Here is a 27,497-nt window from a genome sequence, read left to right as displayed (position 1 = left end):
AAAATGAAAGGGCAGACGTAAAATCTGTCATATTTTAAACGAAAGTTGGTGTGAATGAATTTAGACAGTGCTCTCAGTGCCCTTCTATGTGACAATACTAATAAAAACTGAGACAGCAAAGTGCTGGTAAAAGTATGCCTAACCACTTAAAGCCCATTTCAAACTCACTATTGATCAACAGGTACCACTTTAAAATATCAGTACATTAAAAATTTCCTGAGAAGATATGTATATATATATATATATATGTTTATAACAGATAAACAAAAGATGCTTAGTGATCAGTAACCAAAGTTCTTCAAGATGTGGTGTCTATTAGCCTGTTCAGACTTCGGGCAGCTACGCATCACACGCTGTAGCAGATGCTACAATCTCCAAAGGCAACTCCACCACTGTCCAGAGAAGAGGACTATATAATACCTAGGGTCATCTTCTATCTTTCTAGCTGTGCTATGGCCAGGATGAAAACCACCACCAGGAAAAGGTGCAGTGCAAGGCACACAGGTAACTGTTTTCAGGGGAATGGTTTGGACAGAATCAGATTCAGTTCCCGTTAGATCTCTATTTGGGAACAAAGCCCAGCAAAAACACAAAACTACAACAATGAACAGAAGTCAAGGATATTTCATCAAGAGGGTAATATGTAGACATTCTTTAGGCAGACACTGATAAAACTAAACTCCTTCAGTGAGAACAAAGCACAGAATAACTACAACTAAGGCCACAATCTTCTGCTAAAAATGCCAGACTGAAGTTCTTGTCTGTTTGGTTCTAGTAGAACCTTCTTGCCACTACTAACCAGTAACAAGCATTTTCTTTAGCAGTGAGGTTGAGATCACACAGAAATTCAGAAGCTGAACATGGGTGCAGAAGCACAGCAAGTGTTCCACACATTCTATAACTACAGGTTCTTGCCTTACAGCAGAAAGAGCAGTGGAGGGAACCTCATCAACAGACTTTTATATTTGAGCTTTGGCATCTGGATATCTGTGTGTTATTGGCCAAAAAGAAATATTCCAGGTACTTAAAGAGGAACCAAACACATAGACTGCATAGGTCTGCCAGATTAGTAGGAACCAGCAAACAGACCTCTATTCTGGACTTCAGGTCGGGATTCCCATCAAAGTAGGTTCAGGAATGAAAGGTGGTCTCAATAAAGATGAGCTTTAGCCACTTGATCTAGATCTGCTCTACGTAAGTAGGAAATTATGAGCTGCATCATCCAGAGAGGCTGTAGTAACTACAGGAACCGTTAGGTCACCTCACTAAAGATCTGGGTAGTGGGAAGGACTCCCTGGACAGCCTTTTGGGAATCGTCAAGTGGATACAGGCTGGGCCAACAACATGGAGCTCGCAGTAAAGCTCAGTTTAATAGTGCCTTAGCTAGAGCCATAGCAGAACCCATAATTAGAATAAATGCAAGTCTCTTCAAGGAGATGAAGACAACTTGTGTATTTGCTCCCAAGACTGCAGGCTGCATTATGGGTTGTCATGTTGATCCATGGCCTCTATCAACTTCAAGGATATCCAGATGAAAAAAAAAAAAAAAGGAGGGAGCAGAAGCGCCAAGATGTAGCCCAGGTTGAAAGACAGAAAATAACAGAAAGATAAGGAAGAAAACAAAAGGTAAGTTAAGCTAATGGTGACAGGTGAGATCTAGCTTGAAGAAGGATGCAGCTAGAGTAGGTACACCAACTCATGGTAGATGACTGAAAACCTTAGGAAATGGGGCATGATTTGACCCATCTATGTTTCAGCACAAGAAAAAGTGAGTGTCAGTTCTTCGTTCTCTTTTCAATGGTAAATCTATAAGCATCGTTTGTCTCCAGTTTCTGTGGACTACAATCACCCACAGCTTGAACTGGCTATTATTCTGAAATGAAAATGGTTAATAATTTTACAATTTGAAACTGATTTGCACACGCTCCTGAGAAACTTATAATAATTTAAGATTAGTGATAAACAAATGCATAATTACGTTTCTTTAATTACAATTTATTTTAAAAATATAAAAGTAATTAATAACTCCAAAAATAGACTTTTGACCGTTTCATCTAATAATAATAGAACGTAGTGAGTGAAGTGAGGGACTTGAGAATACTAATGTTAGTTTTCTTTTAAAAAGTTAGACAGCATACCTGTAATGATATTTAACATATTTGTACTAATCATGCCAGATAATGCATTTTTTTTAATCTTTATAACTTTAAAAAAAAAATAGTTACAAATAGATAGGAAACATGAGTTACAAAAAACCCTGGAAAGATGCATCTTTTATGGAGTCCTGAAAGCACATTTGCTTTTGTATTTCATCTTAATTTAGTGCTTATCCCTAGGTACCACAAAAATGTTATCACACTGCTAGGTCGAATGCTTCCTTACGAAGTCAAACAAAATGTGGTAACAGGCTACTATCAAGAAAGTACCTTTATACACAACCAATTCCACACCTCCCCTCCAAGTATTCATTTTTACTTTTCTTAGAAATACCTGGGGAAGTATATGCCCCTTTTTCCCCTCCTTGATGGTTAACATATCAAAGCTTTCAAAGATCAGAAGGGAGGTGAGTTCCTCAGAAGAAAACACATCATAGGAAAAAACTCCCCATTTCTAATGCATGATTATAGGATTCAAGCAGCTGGGCCACCCAAAGGAGGTCACTGAAGGGACACAAATGCTGCAGCTGGTCTACAGCTGTCATGAAGACAATATGAAGGTTCATTATGGAGTGATAAGTAATCTAGCAGCAGGAAGGTTACTCAAGTACCATGTAACTTTTTCTATTTACCATCACAAATTTCAGTTACAGTTTTTACTGTCCTGTTAGTTACAAAGTTCTATAAATATTAACAAAACATTTGAATCCTTCTATGGTTAAAATGTCAGTTTCTACTAGTGCAGGGAGCGTTTCACTGCTTGCATCCAGGTATCCATAGCAGGTCTGTATTCCTCCAAGTCCTTCTGGGGCTCAAAAACTGCTTCTATTCGCCTCAGCTTCTTTAGTTGTTCTTTGTCAGTCCAAAGTCCTATAAACAGAAAGTTCATTCTCAAACTCAACTGTAAATATGTTTTCTTTTTCAGTTGTTTAATTTATTTCCAAGAGATCCAAACCAGAAACACAATAAGAAATCATGACAGCTTTTCTTTATTCAACCAACAACTTTCTCAGAGGGAAGCATGTTTTTTACATTGTGAAACTCCGTTCCAATAGCATCCACTTGTTTGGAATGCTGACAACAGCACATCTGCTTAACTGGGATGGTTTCCAAGGAACAGCTCTGGTACAGTGAAGTTCACTAAAATTTCATCAACACTGTGCCTTCAGCTGCAGGTCCCTCGAAATGAAGAAGGGCCACAGAAACCAAGACTTAGCACTAGCTGCTTTCCCACTGCCTTAAAAATTGTATAGATTACAGAAAACAACTGGCATTATCTATTCACGTTAATTTATGGTATTGAAACTTTCTTGTCTATCAAGGACCTTCTTACAGTGTTAATTGTGGAATAAATCTTACCTGAGCGTATATTTTTTATCTTACAGTTATGTTATTTACATATCACAGCAATTATAACAGAAGTATAGATACATCTACAAAATATATTTCCATTAAGTAAGACCATTGGCAGTTTGTAGTTTAAAGTCAAGTTAATTATATGTCAGTTCTTTGTGAGTAAAGCTGGATTTTCCACCATCCCCCCACGAATTTATTTTGTAATTCCATTGTGCATATTTCTGTGAAAACCTTAAAAGAATAAAGGCTTGGTTCAGAGATGACAGGACACAGCTCCATTATGAATGACACTGCTCAACATAAGCAAGGCAGCTTCCTTGTCACGTGATCCATCCACACCAAGCACAGCTTCACGCAGTACGAAAATGGAAAGGGACACACAGTGCCTGGGTCGAGAAAGGGGGAGGGAGCAAAGACAGGATTCACCTTTCTTCTCCAGCACTGTATCCTCCTAAATGTAAATGAACCTTGCAAACCTTCATGCAGATACATTTCACATTAAGCTCTCTGTTGCTATTCATTTATGTAAAACTAAACAAGCATAAAACTACTCAGCAAATTAGGATGTTGTGATAAAAATACAAATATGGTCCTTATTTGGTTAACGTATGACCTGCTTTCTTTGGTCCATGAAATACAACCACAAGGGTAAAAGGGATTATGCAGAGAAGGGCAAACACTTCTTACCTTGGCTCCTACAAAAATGGGTGAAGTAATCCTTTGTGGGACATTTTACAACGATTTGAATTTATGCACTGTTTTCTTTTTCCCTGATACTTTTTCCTTATCTACAAACATATACGTTATAAGGGGAAAACAACCTTCAGAAATGTATACATACCTGAAGCAAGACCTGCTAGAAAAGCTGCACCAAGACTAGACATATCTGTGTTTGCAGGCTTTTCTATTTTCTTATTAATCAAATCTGAAGTCATCTGCATGACAAAACTATTATTACTGACACCTCCATCAGCTCTACAGGAAAGAGGAATAAAAGGTAAAAAAATAAAAACAAAAAACCACATGCTTAGTTCAAACACTTACTGCCAACATTTCAGACACCTATGCATAAATCTATCAGTTATGTACAAACATTTCCATTTTCTTGGAAAATTTAGAGGCCAGCACAGGGTGCCAAGAAAAAAAAAGATGTCTTTAAATTGGGGGTCAGAGGGAGGACAGGAGGGACACACACAACAGACACATTGTTGAAAGTTTTGAGAGCTCTATCCTCAAAACTACACATCACCCTGATTGCAATGTTAGGGTTTACAAAATTATCACCATAACATGACAATAGTCAAAACTATTACGTTAAATAAACCCTTTCCAAGGGCTCTCACACCTGTAAAAGTGCTTTTTTTTCATTACTAGTAAATCTTTGTACTAGGAAACTGAAATGCCTTCATGAGCATAAGGCTTCCACCTATTTTGTTTACTTCCTTCCTAATTGCACGATGTCTGAGACCTTCCCTATGCTTTCCTTGATGGTGTTGAGAAAAGCAAAGAGAGGCAATAGGGACGTAGAGGGCAAATGAAAACAATGGCTTTGTAGGTGGCAAAAGCTAGGGAGAAACAAAGGATAGAGGATACTAGCTAAGGCAGAAATTAACATTCAGCAGAGGGTAAGTATCCTGCTGAAGACAGGATAAAAACAGTCAGAAGGTATTGGTAGATATTAAAGTTGTGAGGACAAGAGTGGGAGAGAAATTTACAACCCAACTGTAAAAGCCATTAAGTGTGTCGTTACCCTCTAATGCTTAATCCACAAGCTAAATTGCTACTCATCTTATCTAACTCTATTATAGTCACTATATGAAATGGCAATCTTCTATTAATGAATAAAACAGAACACAGTCACACAATTTAAAGTTTACATTACGATGTAAATGAGATTGAAATTCTAAGGTTCCCTAGGCAGTACTTTCACTTTGCATTTTTCAATGTGTAATCTCCATATGACTTCTCAACTTCTGGGTGCAATTTTGTACATAAAAAAAGCCTCATAAGGAATGAGGAATTCCAATACTTTCCACCTCTTCCTCTTCAGTACTGCCCCAATCCTGGCTGTTTCTTTACATTGGCCTACTCTGTCCCAGTATACAATGTAACACCCAAACTTTTACCTTCCCCACCTCTGTCTGTACTTGCACCTTTCTTCCACCACTCAAAATTCTGAATTCTCAACTGTCTACGTGCCTGCCAGTCTATTTCTTCCTTTGCATGAGTATCACTGGTGGGTTGGAGGAAAGACAGGGACACAAACACTCCTTGCTGTTCTTGACTGTGATATTACGATGACCCCTGGTTGTCAGAAGGAGAACTTTAGAAAGCTTTTCTCTGGAGGCGCTTGAGGCTCTAAAGCAACTGGTTTGTACGATAATATCTACTAAAATATGCAAAGTAGTTTTCCAGCAACACATAATTCAGCTAAACCTTTTCAAGAGGTTGTGAAAAGCATATTCTAGGAATCACCATCACCTCACTGAATTTGATTTGCTTCTCAAAAGACTGAAACAAAGCCAACGTCTTGACAGTTGAATTGTAAAAATATTCTTCCTCGTACACCTCACAAATAGATTCAGTTTCAACTGTCTTGAAAAACTGATCAGTCTGTGACAGACCCCGCATAAAAAAATTCCAGTAAAACTGGATTTTGTAATAAAGAGTAGAATTACCTTTGTAATAGGCATTCCAGTATGTACTCTAACACTACATAAAAGCACAAACTTGGTTGCCTTTTTTTGTTTTAAATTAGAGCAAGTCATTACTCACCTGTTGATAATCACCAATGCCAATGGTTTAATTAATGATCCTTCTGTGCCACTTTTAAAGGTACATTAACATTTTACTTGGTAACAATCTATTTCTCAGCAGCAGAACATTTACAGTAAAATAAAATGCATACTAAAGTTCACATCTGTTTAAATCAAACTCCCATATATCAATTTAGGTTACATGGAACTTACCGAACAGTTTGAAGAGGAATGTGTACCTTCTTCACAATGGTATCATAAAGCTGCTTGTTTCTTTAAAAAAAATATTTAGTTTAAATAAGTTTTATGTATTCCATAGTGTCTCCAGTATCTACATAGTTAGAAAATAAAATACAAGGCAAAAAATGCCTCAGTTGTGTCAAAACCGTTGCACAGATAACAAGTTTCCAGAACGCATAAGTGTTTTTTTTTTTTTTTTTTTAAAAAGACTGCAATTGTCCTCTGTTATACATCATTGTGAATGCACAAGTATGGCTAAATCACAGCACATTTTATAGCAAAGGCACTGTAGAAGGTACATTTATTCCCACCTGAAAATGATTATAGGTTTTCACAGACAAGATGCAATTACTAATGTAAGAAGTGGTTTAGAGTCAGGAAAGTGTGCTCACAGAAGTGTTAATTGGAGTTTATCCCACTGTTCTTTAAAAGGGAACATCTGAAAGCTCTAGGTTTGACCTATTCTGAAACCATTTCATTTAATGGGAAAAAAACTACGCACAAAGGGTCTCTGCTATGTTTTCAAAAGATGCAGGCTTCAGTTCAGGAATTCCTGCATCTCAGGTTTTTCTTACAGTGAAGAAGAAACTGCATTAGGGACTATTGCAGCAATACAGAATGTCACCTTCCTCCAGACACACTTTTTTTTTTTTTTCTTTTTGCCTCTTTGCAGGAGGTTCATATGCCCAAGGCAGAGAGCTGGTGGCTAAATGGAAGGAATAGCGAGTGTTCCGTAATTGGCCACAGTAAGGCACGAGCCAGGATCAAACTACATTCACCTTCAGGTCAGGGCATGCTGGCTGGGATTGCAAGGCAGAACAATTTGTTTCACTGATATGATCATACCAGTGGCTATCAGCAATATTTGCAATCCTGACAGATCTGGAAGTTCTTGTCCATTCACATATTTAAAAATATCTAAGGTGCCTATTACCACACCAAAGATTCAAACTTTGGCTAGTACAAAGCTTCCAACCCACATTGCTGGAGTGGGCTACAGCTTCTGACAGAACATTTCTAAGAAGGTAAAAACAAACTTCCAACAGAAAATATTTTTAGAACATGCAGAAAACAATATAATTTAAGAACCCCTACGTGATAACTTAATAACAAACTCCAAGCTAATAAATATACACAAGTTTATTTATAATGTGTTCAAGAAAAGAAAAGAAGCAGCATCTAAAATTCCTTTTCAATGTTACTGCAATGGATTACTGCAATTCATATTTTACAAACTGCAGAAGTCAATGCATCCATTTAACGCTGCTGGTTAAAACAAAAGTGAACGTGAGAAAGTACAAGCAAGACAATTAAGCAGTTACCTGAAAGCTACAGATTCCAATATAGCTCGTACAAGGTGATTTCTGCTCGTAGTAGGTTTCAGCCCCATGAAAGAGGCACATAAACATGGGTCATTCGCAGAAACCTGTGGAAAAGATTTCACAATGAGTTCAGTGAGCTGTGTTTGTAGGCTTTTGAGAAAGAAGTCAAATAGTAAGAAAAAAATAACTTACGACAGTTACAGGCAGCATAGTGAAAGAAGAAAATTGAAAACAATATGTAAGCAGTGTATAGTGTTATTAAGTAGCTCAGCGAACAGTTTAGTTTCTTTCAACAGCAAAAGGTTTAAGTGACTTACTAAGAAAACTTAATCTGTGTGACTTCTCTTTAAAATTCATACAGTGTATTCAAGTGTCTAGGACAGGGCACACTGATACAGCTGTTCTCTAGCAAAATTTCACTTATTTTGTAAACTCTCCTGAACTTCTGAAGGACAGACTTTTAAGAAATAACACTGAAAAGGACAGTGATCATTATTCATTTGAATTGGTTTGTACTACAGTCTGTTTTCAGTGACACCAATAACCAGTTTCCACCTAGAAGTCCAATGATCACTAAGTTGTCTTTTTTTGCAGGAGAACTGGAAGACTGATTTATGAATCTCCTCTCCACCCCTTCACTCCTTTGATGAACTTTATCGCAAAATATTGCTTTGCTGGTCCATAGCTGTTTTGTGACAATGTTAAGTTCTATTTTCACTGTAGAGTAATTTTCAATTTGAAACAATCTTCTCGAGTTGTAATGCTACATATCAATTATGACAATACTTAAAAGAAGTTTGAATTTTATACTTATAAAATGCATAGACACACATAAAGAAAATTAAGAAAATGCTAGCATATAAAAAAAATGATGTATGGATAGGTACATATGCAGCAGACCAAGAACAGAAGATGCTGAACTATGACTTAATTAGTCGATCATGACCAGCAACTACCAAAAAACCTGGGTTCCTAAATTGAAAAAAATTGTGCTTTTATGGTCAAAGAAAATATTCTCTCTCCCCCCCAGTACACAAGTAACCTTTCCATTCTAGGAATGGAACTACCTTTCCAGCCCAGAAGCATAAAAAAGATTTATTATTTAAGTTCACAGATTCTCATATACAAGAGGGCAAACCAAAAAGCATGGATTCACGTTCTACATAAAGGTGAGGATTTGACAGAATCATCCATTTAAAAAGAGTAGCCATTAAAAAAAAAGCATGCATACGGCAAACAAAGAGCTCTCTGTTTTTGCTGTTACTACCAACCACAGCAAATTAAATCTGGAAACCCCTGTTTCTTGAAGAATAAGAGTGATTAATGCACATATTCACTCAGTTTCATATCTACTTTCACAATGATGCTTCCCTTTCAACAGGCTGCATCACAGCAGTAGAATTCAGTAAGAAAGAAACTTGTTCGTTTTGCCTTAATATTGATAAACTGAGAAATGTTTTACTCTGTGTAGGAAATGAACATATGGGCTTCATAAACCCCCTCCCTAACTGCCATCATTTTGAGGTCTAAGAAACATTATCATACAATCCATTTGTGCTAGCATCCAGCCAGTGAAGCCAAGCAGACACGTTACTGTTTCAGAAGCATTCAACTCTATTCATGTCCCTTTTCATACGATTTAATCTATTCCATCAATAAAGATTCTCACTGTGAGTCTACTAGCTAAGTCCCACTAGAGCAAGGAAGGCACTGGTGGATGCTATTAGTGGTTACTAGGTGTCACAGTTGAAAAGAAACTCATTCAGTTTTCTAAATACAGATCCTAAACATGGAGTGGGAATATTCAAGTTAGGAAAAAAAGAAGACTGAACCAATGTTTACCAAGCAGCTAGCTGGGGTTCCTTCTGGAGTCAGTGTCAAGAAAGAAGGGGAAAACAAAACACGACAAAAAAAAAAAGGTTTTAGCAACACTTCTACAACCTTTATAGAATTAAAAAATAGAATTAAATGTTCGAAAAAGATTCAGACCAACATTTGCCTACCTTAGGTCTCCTGTCTACAAATACTGGAATTGGTCATGGCTCAGCACTTCCTTATTCAGAGCACACTTACAGTAAATGCTAAATGGAAGAACCTTAGCATAGCCAAGCTTTATTGCCCTAAAAATAAAGCTAATGATTAGGGTGTTTGAGAGAGGGTAGCTGGCCTAACCTGTAGGAGAAATTAATTTTTTCCCTACGACACTAACCCTGGGAATGATCAAACTGAATACCGTAAACCAATGAAAAATCAAAAACAAACAAAAACCTTTTGGAACCACACTGAAAGACAAGCTGTCAAAAGCGTTCCACATAATTCCCAATGTACGTATTCAAACTAATGAATTAAAAGACTTGTAAGGGAAAGCAAAAAGACAGCGGTGATTTTTTTCTTGAGAAAAAAATAATACTGTTTTCAGCTTGATGGCATTTCCTTATTTGTTTGGGTAGGATAATAACCTTTGAACTACCAAGAGGTTCAAATACCAGTTGTCTATACATTAAAGAACCAGCTGACAACAGGCATTCCTCAATGCCCACAGCACATTAACAGCTTTCCTTTCAGTGTGCCTGTGCCCTCTGTCCAGTAAAGGTCATAATGCCAATAATCCAAAAGACAACGCAGAGACCAGGTCTACACCACGGAGTTTCTCCTGAACAGCCACACTGCTTAAAAAACAAATAATGATTTGTGGAGAAAAACTGCTCTTTTCACGCTGGCAAACCCACAATGTAGAAAGAGTTAGGCTGCTGAAAGCATTTTAGTCAGACTATCTCACATTGCTTAGGAAAGCAGCATAACTAGACAAAAACTTTAGGGGCTCTGCAGTCCCTAAGCCAGGGAATGCTACATTAGCAAAACCTCTTTATTCTCATTCTGTATGCAGGTTTGCCTAGGAGTTCTGACTTGCAGCTCTGCCATATTTTGTGGTGAGAAATTACAAAATTATTAGTACCAACTGTCAAGCCCATAGTGGAAGCAACTGCCCTGCAGCTCAATAGGCAGTATGTCAGCTCCCCAGCTCCGCCATTTGTCATCTAATGGAACTTATTAACTGGAATTCCCATCAGTTCTAAACTAGACTGAACTGCATCATCATCACCCCCCTTGCTGCCCCTGTGCACTAATGGTAGCTCACCTCCATAATGAAATTCAAAAGGGATCATGAAGCAGAGGTGGAAAGGACGGACATGGTAGATGCATAGTCTTTAGCATAAACAGAAAGCAAATAAAAAGAACCCAGGACCTGTGACCCAGAGGGGATCAAGTAATTGAAGGAAGCTCCTTAATTAAAGAGTAAAATAGAAGAAAGCTACTAGAAAATGCAGGGAACTGAAATGCAGAGTGAATGCCAGGAACTCCTCACTATACAAACTGTACTCAGTAACAATACCAACAAAACACAAACCCCATTTCAGATGGAAAAAAACTAGTTTAGATTAAAACTTGCATAGCCAAGAAACATCTGAACATTACTATCTTTGCTCTTCCTAACACCAGGACCTGCAATCATACTCATATTTAAGCACAAGCTGAAGTGCAACCAACATCTTGAAAAGAGGCAGAATAAAATTATTTTAGAACCGTGCTTAGAAGTATTATCACAATGAAGGCCCTACACAGAGCAGAAAACCTATGGGTTTGGTTTCTGTCTGTAGGCACCACCTGTGGGCAAGTCACTTAGTTTATCAGTCCCTCAGGTCACCATCTGCAAAATAGAAGTAATTTTCCTACTTTGTGGGCTTTTTCTCTTGCAAAGGGAAGGACTGTTTAAGTATTCTATTATCACAATGATCCTCACATGTTGTGGTACGGGACAGCGAGTAAGAACCTATTACAGAATAATTACAGTGATAAGAGGTAACGTACTACATCAAAACAAGATAAAAGTTAAAATTTTAACTAATTTTTAAGAATATATTCTTAGTCATATTAAAAACTAAGTTTACCTGAAAACCTGGAACAAAACAAACGCCTTGAGAATCAGCAATACTCCGTGCCATTTCTGCTGTTTCATCTACATTGGTGAAAAGATCTGAAAAGACGCATAGGTCATATGTTTGTATTAATTTTGATTTCTTCATATATCACGAAGGGACAAAAAGCTAGAGTTGGGCTATCTCCTTTTACAATATTTCTCAAACGTGTTCTAAGGGAAAACAATATTTCTGTATTTCATGTCCATCAGTCACATAAAAAAATCCTATTCAGATGAAGACTAAATTAAAAAGATGCTCTCATAACTGCTATGCTTTTTAACCTTCACATCCTGTAGATCATTAGCTTTCCAGTCAAATAGACTTAAACAGGAGTTGAGAAGGCTAACAATAGCACCCTAAGTTTGCTAAAAACTTAAATGTTGCAAAACCTAAAACATGTTTTTCTTGTTTCCCTGCAAATACACTGTTACTGTCAGCCTAAGCACAAAATGACTACAGAGAAAGTCTTTAATATATATTTTATCAGCACTTACAATATTTTTACAAGTGACTGACACAAATCTAAGTACAGTAGGTCCTAATATCATACCAATAATATTAAGTATGGATAAGTAGCACGGAATTTGATGTAGCCAACTTACACATGTAGCACTGATACTTGTATCTGTAGCACTGAACTACATGTTGAAATGAGTAGTTTTCTCAAAAGACCAGTGGCTTAATCAAACGTTGAATGAAGACCTGAGGATCAATCTTTGTCATACTCAATCCTTTAAGGCATTGAAACATGCATGTGGTATGCATATATATGCATATATGCACCAGCACTTGAGAACTTCAAGAAATGTGGAAGTTTGTGGTGAGCTATATTTCAGGAAAACCTTTCTCAGATAATCCAAAATTTAGGAGATTAATTCCTTTTTTTGGCATCCCAGTAAGGCATACCAAGTTTCTAAGAAAATGGGTAAATAGTGTATTAGAGCACTCAGAAGAGCTGTCCTATAAACAATCAGTAGTTCTCAACATCGACTACCAGAGGGCTAGATTTTTCTTTAATCATTTATTAAACTGATGTGAAAATCCTTTCATTACATAATAATCAAAGCCAAAAGACACATTACTTGTATGTGCCACACTCATAACACTGTTAACTTTTAAAAATAATGTTCATATGACTCAAATCTGTTACTAATTCTGAGATGTACAGCTAGTGAGCTCTCAAAAGCATTAAAATAAATTTTTATGGAAAGTAGCATTTACAATCATGCTATCTAGACTTAATTGATAGTCAGTTTCTGTGCTGCTTCTCAACAATATCTAACCTAAAACAAGTCTCCTTTACAACAATTCTATTCAAGAGTGGATACCAGCTTAAAAAAAAGAAAAATACAAGAAAATTATGCTCAGAAGAAAACAAGTGAGGAGTATAACGTTCCAGGAACATAAAAGTACATATGTAAGATGTCCTGAGAGGCAGAATCTGAAGAGAAAATGGTTATACAAACTGTGCAAACCAATCAGAGGCATTTTAGGAAGACAGAAATTAATTTTACTTCATTAATCAGCTTCAATTTTTAAATAAGGAAAATTTATAGTAGTGCCTCAACTATCTGCAGCAAACACACTCACCAAAAAACCTACTGCAGTAACTATGGGTATTCCACTGTCCAAAACATGTAGGATAGTTTCTTCAGTTATGGATAAGAAAACCAAGCCCAATACCATAACGATAACCCTATAAAGCAGTAACGTATTTCATCGTACTACAAAATTAAATAACTACTTACTTATATCCTGAGCCCATTTTATGGCATTGCCAATGTCTGACATACAGCCTTCAGTTATGTAGACAACTTCATCCCCAATCTTCCAACCAATCAGTGGATATAGATCTTTATTATTTTCCATGAAACAAACCAAAAACACCTAATTAAATTTAAATGCTTCCAAGGAAACATATGCAAGCAACCCCAAAATAAATCAAGCTAAATAAAAAAAAGAAAATGTATTTCCTTAACAGAATTTAAGCTACAAATAACATTGGTATATATTAAAATTGATTAAAATTTAGTGGTTGAATTACAAAAGACCTTAACAACATTTTATTAACCCAGTTAAGCTAAAAAAATCACCACCCAATTACAAAAAGTCTTGAAACTAAAGAAAAAAAGCTATCTGCACTTTTTTTAAGCAGAAAGAAATTACTGTTTTACTCTGCCAAATAATTTTGGCTTTGCAATAATGCAAAAAAAAAGTCATTGGATTTTTTTCCCTTTTATCTCAGAAGAAAGGCAGAAATAAGCTATCACTACTGCTTTATTTGAAAATATAGTACAGAATCTTTGAAATAGCTGTCTTTTTGAAGGTACTATCACATTTAAAAAAATAAATAGCCAATAATAAGAACAAACCTGACAATTTGTTCTCCCCTTTACCCTCCCCAACACCATGCTGAAACCTTAAAAAGAAAATAGAGATATCCTCCTTAAAGTGTGAACATAAACACCTTTGTGTTTGATATGCATCAGTAAGAAGATAAATTCAAAGTCTTCAAGCACCTGCCAGACTGAAAAGGATACACCTATTACTAAAGGATACACCTGATACTACTAAACTGTTTTGCAGTACCTCACCATACCACTAGGTATGACAGAGAACAGCTACTTTTAATGCTAAAGCAAAAAGATTTAGTATCTAGCTGACCCACAGACATTTCCCAGGGCTGCACCTGGACAAATGGGTTCTTCAGGTCACTTAACCTAAGCATTCAGTGGCCTCTGCAATAAAAACTGCACAAACCCCAAGTACCCTAACTGTCCTTGAAGCCCGGCTTGCAATGATAAGAGCACCCAGACCTTCTGTAACCCTGCTCAGGCTGAGTGATCACTGGTAACGCAACAAGGATAGATGAGTCCCAGCATCTGCATGACCAGAAAAGACAGAGTACCAAGCCTTTTTTTTTCCTCTCTATTCCAGTACTGTATAATACTGCTATCTTTCTACAGCTAAAGACAGAAGGCAAAGCATAACCATATTTTATCCATTTTTGTATCCCCATCAATAATAGCCGTAAAGTAACATGAAATATTCAAAAAACAATTTCACTAGCTTACCTCTCTTTGATGCGTACAGATTCCCTCCAGTATTAATGTTCCAGAAGCCACCTGTTCCCATTGTCAGTTTAACATCTCCCGGGTGGAAGCAGCATTCTCCAAACATGGCTGACTGCTGGTCAGCTACCTGCCATGCCAACCAAAATACACCAACAAGTTGGCTACCAACTACCAACCTACAATGCTGCTGGATTTTAAAATAGCCATGTAAACATTTCAGAGTTCTGAATACAAGTAACTATTCAGAAAGGAATTAAACATTTCTATACAATTTCTCAAGTATTAGCAGACCATTCAGATTTATCAGTTAGATTTATCACTAGAATCAAATTCTACCAGGTTTTGGGCTCTGCATGAACTTCTGAGCTATTACTTCTGTCACTGAAAATACGTTGTGGAAACTAAGGACTATTTCATGTTCTGGTACCTCACATGGATAAATGGGGCTTTTGTAATCCCAGGGAGAAGAAGGGAGTAGCAGCCTGGCTTGAGTTTCTCTTCCTCCAAGTATCATGCTGAAAATGTGAGGTCTCGGCTTCCTTTTTTCCTGCAACCCGTCCTGTACCAAATTATTTCATGCTCACCTCTTTCAATGACATTTTGTTAAATGTATTTACTTACGTTTGTGCCTTGGTGTAACAGTAAATTTACAGGTAAGGAGAGGCTACAATTCTTTAAAAACAGCAGGAGGAATTCATACCAGGCCAATGACATTTTTTCCATTTAACTCAGTTGAAGCTCATTTTTTCTAGTCAAGTTCTTTCTTTTTTTTTTTAATCATCGCATGACTAAAATAACATGTTTTTCTTATCAAAACCTTAAGTACTAACACAAGAAAATATTCTCCATTTATTTTTAGGGTAAAATATATAAACAAAGGGTACCACAAGTGGTTCTATTAACAAACACACCTACATTTGCGCAGAGTCTTAGTGAAGTCATGCCAGGGTGTATCCCATTGCAAAACTGTATCTAGAACAATGGATTTTAAGCCCAAGAGGGAGACATTACCGCAGCTTCAAATAGAAACCAGGTTTGTCAAGCCCTACACATTGTGTACTTAATCATCTCATCATCTAACCTTAAAGGACTGTAACCTCTAGAAATCCCTTCCGATTCCTCTCCCCCAAGCCGAAAACTCAGTTTTCGGAGCAAAATTCAATAACCCACTCTACTATAGTTAAGTCACACAGAAGTAATAGAGAATGCTTACTAGACAAGCATGTAGTATATCAGAACTAGATATGAAGAAAGTAGGTACAGAAATACAAATATAGGAAAAATATCTTCACTCACCAATGACATTATTGGAACAGATACCCCAAATATTTCAGAGTCAGCTGATCCAAAATTGAAGCTTCAAATAAATATTATAGAGAAAAATCATAACCCTGAATTGACCCTTTTGTTAAAACAAAAACCAAGATATCTAAGGCCCAGCTCTGTATCATCAATTGAAGGTAATGCTACCATTTTATTTTAAAGAAAGCATTAAAACTATCACTTAAAGAAATACTGATAGTAAAAATAAAGTTTTGCATGTAGCATAAAAATGTACTTATGCAGATAATCATAACACACTATTTTAGTGCATCTATTTATCACTTTGCCTATGCAGGTTATGTTTATGTTTTTCTAAAAGAAATCAATGTTCTTTTGAATATGCTGTTGTAGTTACCTCGTGTCTTTCACTGGAGGATAAACAGACATTGGAATGGAAAGTAAATTAGACAAAGTGGGGTTCCAACACTTCTGAAATAATACAAAAAAACAAAAATATCAGCAATAGTCTCAGAAGTACAGTAAATAGCACCAAAGTTTTTTCTCAATAGCACATACCGTGAACGGTTCAAAAATGCCTGTAGAACTAGCATTTGAGTAGTCTGTGGCATACACAGAACCTAGCATAAAAAAAGAACAAAATAAAATATTTGGACATCTAAAATCTAAGTCATTAGAAACGTTTTTTCTTTAAACATGCCCACAGCTCCATGGAATATAAACTGAGTTTCTATAGGCAAAATCATAATGGATACCACAAGTACACAGACTTTACCTGCTGTTCCCTACAAGGTGCATATACTAATTACTTAATTTAACTCTCATGAAACTGGCCAGAAAAGAGGTGATACTCTTTACAATATTTAGAGCACTGACTACATTGCAGTCCATCATAAATCTATACAATTGCTCAGGCATTAGCCTTCACACAGCTACCTGTTCTGGAACAGAAACTTGTAATTCTTCCACGTTACAATTCGTTGTTCTTTTGCTTTCATGGGTACTTTTCTTTAAACAAGGCTAATTAGTTCTGATCATTTTCTTTAGATCTTAAGCACTTCAGAAGTTGATTAGGTTGAATAATTACTTCCCTTTCTGAATACCATTCCAGGCAGGCCCAAAAATAATTCAGAAGGTTTTTTTTCATTTTTTTAAAAAACAATAAATATCTTACAATATTCACCGTTTATAAAAAATCATAAATTATCAAAGCATATTTAAATTCTAAGAAATATCAGTTTTAGTCATAAATGTAATTGTTTAGATTCCAGTATGTTTTATTAGTATTTAAGAGCAACTGTAACATTCACCTTTAGTCAATCTATACAGTAACCACGTGTCAACTGTTCCAAAGCAGCAGTTATTTTTTTTGGCAGCTTCATCCGCCTGGGAACAAACATACATTAAAAAAAAACTATTTACAACTGGATATGATAAAGAGGAACATATTTCATTTCTCCTTTTTTATTCTCTTTGTAGGTTAATGATAATTATGTCCTAAGAAAATAAGTCTTCAATTACCAATACTTCTAAATAGGGCGAGTCACCTTTTAATATAATATTGTACCTTATGATGTATGTAATATCTTACACAAAAACCGTTCGTGATCCTAAAAGAGAGTAAGGACAGTTTCTAATAGCTGCTGCAAAGGAAACAAAAGCAATTACCCAATCTTCTACTGCAGCAGCAGCAAAGATCTACGAAGGGAAACTTCCTAGTCACAATTCTAACAGTGGTGAAGGAGCAGTGAGTAAAGAAAACAAGATCCAAAGCATACTGTACTAAAAAAAAACCAAACACATAGAAATAGAAACAATAAATATATTTTAAAACACGTGCTTGAGAACAGTAAGAAACGAGCAATCGCTTTCTGGTTCGTGATATCTGTAAAGAGTCTAAAATGTTATTTTCCTTGGAATTTTTTCCTCCTTTAAAATAAGCAGCTTACATTTCATCTGATTTCTACTAACTGATACTGTGTACAACTACAGAACTCAAAAAAAGGACATAGCTACGAATTCACACAAAATATGATTGGATACATTGTTCTCTGTAATCAAGAGACATTTTTGAGCTTCTTGGTTTGATATTCACATATTTTAAATATCAGTGCCTGGCAAACTTATGGGACAACATTCATCTGACATCAAAGACTCAGCAGCTGCGTATCTTTCAATTTTGTAATATTCCAAATTCACACCTCACATTTTCAACAATATTTTCAAAAAACACAAGTAAAAACTATCACTAACCTTCTCAATAATTATGACAAAAAAAATAAAAAACATTTTGAGCTTTCTTTACACAGGAAAGACAAAAATGGATGTTGATAATTTTCTTCAGAAATGAACACAAAGTAAAAAGAAGCTCAAGTTATAAGTACTATTGGAAGAAACAAGGAAAAGAATAAGGATTAGAGCAAAGAATCAAGTAACAAACAGCTTTGTGTTCATTATTGCATTAAATTATTCCAGCAAAACTTACGTGTTTTCCAATTTACACTACAACAAAATGCAAAATAAACTGCAATGTTTGACTAAGTATGATATTGTTTAGGCAACTAGAAAAACTGGAAAAGTGCAGACTGGTATGGTAATAGTGCCAGATGAAAACAAACATAATTGTCACACAAAACTTAAGTGCAAACAACTTTAAAACAAAAGTACAATTATTAACAGTAAAATTATACAAAAGGAAATAAAGTGATTTGACTCTGGTTCTTATGCACAAAGAGAATTTCTTGCTACTACACATTTTCTAGACTCAGAGGCAAAAGTTGTATAAATGTGAGTAGATCTTATGTAGGTAGATAGGCTTTGAATGTTGATGCAGACTCATTCTGGTTCTTTTGAGAAAAAGCATGACCAAGGTAAAACTGAAGAAGCCGCAACCAACCTCAGTCACTAGCCATTATTATGACTTAAGTTATTACTTTTCCCTTTCCAACTTACCTCAGGTATGTTTTTGAAAACCCATGACAACTTCATAGAAGTCTGGTGTGTTGAAAAAGTAAGAAAACTGGGAGCCAAATATCGATCGTTCCCAGTCAAGAAATGAAGCATTGTAAAAATAACATGGATTACCTGTTTCAAAAGAAAATAATTAATTTTCAATCTCGCCCTTTAAAGGTTTCTGATAAATTTAGAATCACTAAAGATGAAAGAATGACTACATAGATGAAAGCAGCTGTCATGAGATTACATTCAGAATGCTCAAAATCCATTAGAGAATCCTTACATATGATGTCAGCGGCTAGCCTTCCCACAACAGATAGCGAAGAAAAGAGCAGCTGTACTAGTCAAGTCTGTTTCCTGATTTCTGCTGGCACACTGATAGAAACGGCATTACAAAATTACATTACCTATATGAACACAATGCACTGTCTGGTAGACAGTGTTACGAACTGTTATTCCTTTGAAAGTTCTTCTACATGACAGGCTCAATCATGTTTTAAGAGATTAAACAAAAATTACTAATTAATCAAAGTTCCAATCACAAAAGAAATCAGTGTCAAAATGAAGTATTTAAATAATTATTGTTGATGTGCTAGGTATACACTTAAAAAAAGTAACTTCAGTTTTTCCATTTAGAGCAAATGTTTCTCTTAAAACAAGTACAAGCCATGAGCAGCATAAAACGTACCTTCTCCAGATAACCTCAGAGTACATTTAAAAAACACAACCAAAGCATTGCCAACCAAGAATTACCTGCACACAAAATTTATGCTGCAGCTGTGCTAGCATGCAACATTTTAATACAGCAAAGACTAAAAAGTAACAAAATGCATGCTAGACCTACACATATCTTTTCCCATAATTAATGAACTTCAGGCACTTCATTTTTTTCTTGGTACCATTTTCCATGCAAATCTTGCTTATTTTTTCTTTAAATGTTTGAGGCCATAGCATATTTTATTAATATGTTAACATTGTATTTGCAGTATTTCATATACTCTCCCTACTCATTACAAAAATGAAGCAGTTATAACATGTTCAAGCAATATATAGCTTAGCAAAGTTTTACCTTCAGCAGAAGGGATCTATTCCAGGAATTCACAAGTTCAGCACTTCTCAAGTCTTGCCAGCTTATGAAATTATGAAAAGGTTTCCCTGTCTTCCTGAAAAACAGTATTTGAACATTCCCAATTGAAATCACAGAATTTACACAGCCGCACCGCCCCCCCCCCCCCCCCCCCAAAAAAAAAAAAACAAACAAAAAAATCATACACCATTTCCAATCACAACATTTAACATTAGGTCAATTCCTAAAATAAGTGCATGCCATCCTCTTGGATTTGAGGAACTGGTAACAAGCACCCAGACATTTTTGGTGTAAGGCTTCTCACCAGAATTTAAAGAAAAAAATCACAGTCATATAATCATTTAGGTTGGAAAACACCTTCAAGATCATTGAGACCAAACAATACACATATTAATTTTTTTCAAAGTATCAAAACAAAAATTCTGAACTGCTGCAAACCATGGCAATACAAACATAAGAGAACGCGACTGACTGACTTCTGCTGCTTTTCAGAATCCTGACTCAGTTCAGCATTTCTACGAGCTACTCCTGTCCAGTCCATGGCAATGAATATAAATTCATTGCAACTAACACACAGCGTACATACTTGTGCCACGTAATGAACGTTGCTCTCTGTGTTGAGATGCCAAGACCAGCAACTTGCCTCATGTGAAGTCCTGCAGCTAAAAAATGAAAAGAAAAAAAAACTACAAAGAAACAAGCAATAAATTCTAATATAACCATAAAAGCTACGGAATGTTTAGGAAATAATTTAATAAAATATATCTCTATAGACTGACTGAGTGGCTAGAGCAGCAAAATAACAGAGAACTCTGACCAATTGATTCCAAAGCAGGTCACTAAACCTACATAATTCACAAAGCAGTTGTGGCACACTGACCCTCTGCACATTCTGAAAGGCCTGTTGATACTTTTCCTCAACAAATCCACAGACAGGCCTGCATGTAAGAAACCAATTAAAATGTTAATTTCACATGGATGAATGTGAACAAAAGCACAAAGCGATGAAATAATCTTCACAAAATTAAACAAAAAACCCAACAACCGAAAGACATTCCGCAAAGAAACAAAACAACATTAATTCTCTAGGCAGTAAAGAGATTGATTCCAATATACCACAACTTTTGACAACAATCTTTCATAATGATATTATCTCACCTAAAATATTACATTCCTTCAATAAGCTTTTAAAATTAGTAAGAACAAATTTGTTTAGAATACTTATCACTGAATGCAGCAAAGTATACTTCAAATTCAGAAGTAGAAAAGTCTACGTTTGGGTATACACACATTTTGCTGTTATACATTACCTTCAAATAACTGTAGCAAAACATTTTTCTAATATACATATATATATATATATATATGTATGTAAAAATATGATGTAAACATTTAAATTTATCCCCAGCTATTTTTGAAGTGGCTCTGGTCAGCTTCCATAGTACCTCCATGCATGCTAAGAGAAGCAAAGTTATGTGAAAAAAATATACGCTAAGGAATTCCACATCGGTGTTTTGTACAAAATACTGTTGTTGCGAAGGGCTCTCAATCCAGCTATTTCAGTAAATCACGGGCTATGTAGGTACATATCACAGACAACCTGCCAACGTCTCCAGGTACTTCTACCCCTTCTTACCTTCTGCCCCAAGGACCTAGCAGTCCTTGCACTGAAGCAGACATTCACAGCAAGGCCCTCAACCACCTGAAAATCAGATCCTGCTTCATAGCAGGAGCATATAGGAGGAGGACATTGGAGCGGGTGGCTTGTGAACAGCAGTTTTTCCCTTCCAGTAGCAGCTAGGTGTAGACAAACCACACCAGTACTGCTGCAGCTCCTGGCCAATTAGGGTGGCATGGCTTACTCTTCCCCATCTCCACAAGCTGCAGGAACCCACCACTTTTCTCCTATCAGCTATGATGCTCTCTCAGTTCCTCTATGAGGAGATCTAACTTCAATTAAAGAGAAAAAGAAAACTGAAAACAAAAGACAGACACTTTTCAACTAAGCTTGTGAGCTGTCTCTTGGAAGGGCTGAACAAACACTTGAGCAAGAAAGGAACAGGACCACAAAAGCCAGGAGCAATTTCCACCTTTATGCAGTACCAAGCTCCATCAGCTCACCCATCTGCACACAGAATCACATCTTAGCTCCACACAGTCCACAACCAAAGTGCTCCTGTGCCTTCTTTCTGTTTGCAGATGTCCTTCCTGCCCCTGCTACCACACCCTCTTCTTGTGTTGGCACAAACACTCGTGAAGCTTGGCTGGCACAAACAGCTGCGTGGTGATCTGACTCAGGAAACTGCTCTGGACATGAAACAACTCTGTGGAACGAAGGGTGGGACTGCTTCTTTTGACAGCAGCGTGGGTTTATGCGCACTTACACGCCTACTTAAAAATGCCTTGCGACAGGGCGCACAGCTTGACGACATGAAAAGCTTCCTCTTTTAACACTAGCTGAAGGATCTTGCTTCCTGATTTGCCCCACAGAATGGGAGTGGAGGAAGCTAGTAAGGCCTTAAGGGACTGAGGTGGCATTACTAATCTTGTGACAGAACAATTGTGGCTGTTGAGAGAACAGACCAAGAGTCCAAAATAATCAGCTGCAGTTCACACCTGGTAATTGTTACTTTCTCTGTCCCCACAGGCTGTCCTCCAAAGAGAAAAGAGCAGCTTTGCCTTGAGTCAGGCTTGGAGGCAGAGCAAACGCTTCAATACCAAACTGCAAAGAAAGGAGGCGCCTAAGGCATTGAACATAAGAGCAAGGACAGATGCACATACACAACAAGGTGGCTGGGACACCGTGAGAAAGTGAGATGGGGTGCAGGGACAGGCTCCTGGCACTAGCGTGGAACAAAAGGTGACCCATGCTGGATCGTGGCACAATGGGAAAGCTGTGAGAGCTGTGGAAAGTGAGTGCGTGGTTAGAGCAGAATCCAGAAGAGGGAAAAGCAAAACAAAACAAAAAACCACCACCATCACCAACAAAAAAAAAAAAAAACACAGAACAAACAGAAGCCTGTTAGACAAGGGAGTTGTGTGTTATAAGGTATACGGAATATAAAAAAGCTAGGCTTACGTACACCTAGAAGAGAACAATAACAAGAAATGCCCTGGTAAGAACTGTTTGTAGTTTGAATGGGCCAAGTGGGAATACCAGGTTGTAACAGAGGGAGCACAACTACGTAGCACCCTCCCTTTGCTCTCTCATACGCTCACATCCACACACAGCAAGTGGCAGCAAAGGGGAATCAGAAGAGGAAACAAGCCTGCTCTCTGCTCAGACACAGAAGCATTTGGGGAAAGGAAGAAAGAGACTGGTATGCGTGCTCTGGGAAGCTGGAGCAACAAGGCACTGTCGCTGATGATCAAATCCAGTACACACACTGCTTCTTGTTGTGCTTCAACCTTAATCTGGCCCCAGTGAATTAAAATAAATAAGTAGAGGGGTTCTATTTTACACAATGATTGGGTAGCCCTTAAAGCATGCTGTACACCTTTGCTCAGTGATGAACTTCCAGTATAACTTTTTAAATAAACAACAACCCTCATTTACTAGCTACTTAGCTAACAACTAGTTTTAGCAAATAAGCAACTACTTTCTCAGAGACTTAGTAAGCCATTACCTTGCACCGCCTCTTTTATTACACCAATAAATTGACTCCACAGGACTTCGGGATCTAATTCAACCCAGCCAGGACGAGGATAAAGCGACTCTACCTATTCACAAAAGATACACAGCATTATTACAGTCCCTCATCACAGAAACCAATATTCTGGTGAAAGTTTGAGCAAATGTGTTTGGTTTTGCTTTACTTCTAATTTTCTAAACCTCTACTATGACCGAAGAAATACGTGTCTGCCACTTTCAAAGCAGAGCTGAACACGGGTGTGCGAACTGCATAATTCTTCCTCAGCCCTGGAAGAATAAAAAAGCCTAAGCCTCAGGACCCGGTGAGCCTGTAGCACCTCGCAGGACTCCAAGCTGGAATCCAGGTTCCCAGAGCGCCTCCTGGACATCCAGGGATGTCAGAGGCCCGCTCTGTCAAAACGGCACGCCAGGACAGGGAGGCTGCCAACGAGTTCCATTAAAAGCATGCCGAAACTGATCAGACTGCTCACACCGTCCCTCACAGCAACCCTGCCGTAGCACCTGATGACGAGGAAGCTGGTTCTGAAGATCACCTTGATCCCCAAACCACATAAAACACGGGCAGCCTGAAACCCACCCGTCCGAATCCAGCCCTTGGTAGCCGCCCCCTCAGGGTGTGTGTGAGGGCAGCCCGCGGGCAAGCCGCGCCAGGTGCTCGGAAGACGGGGCCGAGGGAGCCGCCGCCGCCGCCCTCCCTCTTTCCTCCTTCTTCCCCCCCCCCCACCCCCGGACTTCACCTTCCTGCAGCTGGAGCCCCTGACGGCGGCCGCCCGGTCGTAGACGTGGCACTTGACCGCCGTGCTGCCCACGTCCACCCCCAGCACGTACCGCGCGGGGGCGGCGGAGCCGCCGCTCTCCGGCTGCCCGCACGGCATCGCCCGCCGGGCCCGCACCGCCCAGCGCGGCCGGGCCCGCCACAAAACCGCCCCGAGGAGAGGGCAGGCGGGGCGGGGCGGCCACGGAGGGGCGGGCGGCGGGAGGGTTGGTCCCCGAGGCGGGGCCGGCCCCCAGAAGTTAACCCTGTTGTGCTCTGCACTTCGGTTGGGGCCGTGCTGGTTTACGTTTACCGAGTGCGCCTCTGAGGTCTTCAGTTAGACGCTAAATGTTAAAGGGTTTCTAAGAGGCATGCATGGCGTGAGTGCCGCTGGAAAGTTTCTTCAGGGGGTTGCTGGCTCTCATGGAAGCAATGTTTAAACCTAAGTCCTCCTTACAGCAGTACCAAATGGGGAAAAACAAACAAACAAACAAAAAAACAAACAAGAGCAGGTGGGTGGTAAAGCCAAGGAGCAAACTGCACCAGCTTCCCTTTTGTTAATAACCAGTTGTTATTTGTCACGAACAAATTATATGTAATTAGATGAAATCCTCATTTGCAGCAATGCTCCTGTGCCACTACCTTCCTTCACACAGAGAATCACATTCAAAGTTAATTTAAAATAAAGTTAATGACAGAAACATTCCCTCTTCACCCTTAAATGGGAGGGGTTGTTGTCAAACAGGAGCGACCAGAAATGTTCTCAGTTAAGCAATAAAATTCAGGATGCAGAACCCCAAACTAGCTTCAGCAGAATTTAGTCTTATCACCAATTTAATTAGAACAATTAATCAGTTTTAATTCCTCACTTAATTAGAATAGGAAAAATAAAAGCAAAAACAAATAGATTTTTTTTCCCTTGCAACTCTAATTTGGCCCCTTCACAAAAAGTTGCACTGTGGAAAACAAAAGGATGGATGGGATAAGTCTCATGTTATTACATCTTTAAACCAGGAATATTAATAGCAGCAAGAGCCACATAAGGATAGGCTCTCCACCTCACCCGGGCAGTCATAGAGGTCACTGGGACAAAGGTACAGACCACAGGGGAGCTGAAAGTGTATAAAATAGAAACCTAGAAATGCTGCTTTAGCTCTCCTCCCTAAAGAACGACTCATTAGGAAGTTACAGTCTCTTGGACTTGTCTTCTGTACAGAAAATAAAGGTCTTTTACTCAGCCTTTTAGAGTGTAAGTATCTAAGATAAACAGAAAGCTAATAGATATATGTCAGAGAAAGGTATCTGATGCACTATATCTGATCAAGACTAAATTTCTTTCCAACTATTAAGTTTTCCTTTTGTTTGGTAATTATTTCAAAACTTCCAAATAAAACTCCCTAAGTAAAATTCAACATATGCAACTGGTAAAGACTAAAAACTCTTTACAAACATTCAAAAACTACCCAGACTTAAACAAAACAGGAAAAATGCATCTAGATGTCTTTGATGTTTTTAGAGTATAAATGTAAGAGGAGCCTAGCTCACTGCAAAATGAAGCAAAACTTCACAAAGAAAAAAAGAAACGCAAGTTACTTTTTTCTTTTACAAACTCTGTATTTGTTACATGTAACACATACCCCTGTGGTTCACTGTATTGCATGGAAATAACCTGAACTGATTCTTCATGCAAATCAGTCTCGGTTTAACATACTAATAACAACTTAGATGCATCTTGAAAAGAACCACTATTTATACTTTGGAAAGAAGATAACATGAACCAACTTGCATAGTTGCAGGCAATGCATAATCTCAGTTATATAGCATGTATAAGAGAATTGCTCAATTTATAAAAGATGCTTATGAAATACTAATTTTATTGTTCCAATTGCAATGCGATAAAAGAAATGCAACTAAGGAGGCAACAGATTTTTTCCAGACATACACAGCTTGTCCATACATGACTTATCTGGCACCAGCCTGTTATTTTGACATAATATTATTTCCAAACAGGCATTACTTGTCTACCCCAAACCTGTCACCCTCACAGAAAAATCTGATTGCCTACATGAGTAAAAGCCCCAATTTTATTTTAGCACAGACTAGAAACGTTCATTTGAAGTGAGGATGTACTGACACCCTTGAAAGCTGTTCTGTACTGCACAGCAACATGGATAGTACCTACTACCATCTCAGTCTTCCTATTTAAATTAGAGCATGCATGTGCCATCTTTACTGTTTCAAAAGGCAGAGAATTTACACACCTGGAATCACATACCAATTACTGCAGTGGCAATTTCCCATATTTCTGCATCTTCTGTGATGAAATCTTCCGTTTCTTCAGTCTCTGGAAGGTGTGCTTGGTCCTATCTTTTACTGGAATATCAAATCAAATGAAGGACTGGAGGCACTCTAGGGACTCATCCAATGCTGTAGCAAAGGAAAGGACTTGTTATTCCAAAGAGCAGAACATCAGGGACAACAAAATTATCTCTGGCAGTAATGACAAAACCTGCACCTTGAGGAATTTTTATGGAGTATTTGTAAGAAATGTCACCATGCTCAGCAACACGTACACTTTTAGAGGAAAGCAAGCAAGAGGTTTTTTCCCCAGTTATCCAAATTAAAATAGGCCTCGAGAGGTGGCAGTGCTACACATCCAGTAGACCTACTTACTAGAAAGAGAACATTATCTTCACATTTTCTAAGACCAGATTATTAATTAAACTGTGCAAATTATTAAATAAAATGCATTTGGAATAGTATATATACATATATATATATCTATCTAAAGGTATTTTCAGGTGCATTTCTGTTGTCACCATTACACAGGAGCCCCTTCCCTAGGCTTCAAGTATGAATCAAATTTTGTCATTGGCAATGCTAA

At 37.7% G+C, this 27,497-nt stretch overlaps 1 protein-coding gene across 4 annotated transcripts; it reads right to left on the bottom strand.

Annotated features, from left to right (window-relative positions):
• Window positions 1-1,977: 1,977 nt before the first annotated feature.
• On the bottom strand, window positions 1,978-27,239 carry GK5 (glycerol kinase 5). 4 transcript variants are annotated; one of them, XM_040567203.1, is made up of 16 exons: window positions 26,889-27,239; window positions 23,834-23,927; window positions 20,794-20,869; window positions 20,190-20,283; window positions 19,118-19,249; window positions 17,476-17,551; window positions 16,724-16,785; window positions 16,563-16,636; window positions 16,181-16,241; window positions 14,885-15,011; window positions 13,559-13,663; window positions 11,781-11,866; window positions 7,831-7,934; window positions 6,482-6,541; window positions 4,354-4,487; window positions 1,978-3,026 (listed from the first exon to the last, which is right to left on the bottom strand). In XM_040567203.1, exons 3-16 carry the CDS (start codon window positions 20,853-20,855, stop codon window positions 2,893-2,895), a joined length of 1,311 nt encoding a protein of 436 aa, XP_040423137.1. In that variant the 5' UTR covers window positions 20,856-20,869; window positions 23,834-23,927; window positions 26,889-27,239; the 3' UTR covers window positions 1,978-2,892. The 4 variants fall into 4 exon arrangements, with proteins under 4 accessions (XP_040423137.1, XP_040423134.1, XP_040423135.1 ...); XM_040567200.1 differs by lacking the exon at window positions 26,889-27,239 and adding an exon at window positions 24,597-24,807; XM_040567201.1 differs by lacking the exon at window positions 26,889-27,239 and adding an exon at window positions 24,597-24,807 and having other exon boundaries at window positions 16,563-16,633.
• Between the last annotated feature and the right edge of the window lie 258 nt (window positions 27,240-27,497).

The sequence above is a fragment of the Cygnus olor genome, chromosome 9 (genome assembly GCF_009769625.2).
Source record: "Cygnus olor isolate bCygOlo1 chromosome 9, bCygOlo1.pri.v2, whole genome shotgun sequence".
In the NCBI taxonomy this organism is placed as follows: domain Eukaryota; kingdom Metazoa; phylum Chordata; class Aves; order Anseriformes; family Anatidae; genus Cygnus; species Cygnus olor.
This window is presented reverse-complemented; position numbering and strand designations above follow the sequence as displayed.

Excerpts from the sequence above, each read along its gene's own strand:
- GK5 (XM_040567200.1), bottom strand. The coding sequence starts at position 24,734 with ATGCCGTGCGGGCAGCCGGAGAGCGGCGGCTCCGCCGCCCCCGCGCGG. Across the intron at positions 23,928-24,596 it reads GGGGCTCCAGCTGCAGGAAG|GTAGAGTCGCTTTATCCTCG; the intron begins GTGAAGTCCGGG and ends TTTTGTGAATAG. Across the intron at positions 16,637-16,723 it reads GCATTTTTGAACCGTTCACG|AAGTGTTGGAACCCCACTTT; the intron begins GTATGTGCTATT and ends GTATTATTTCAG.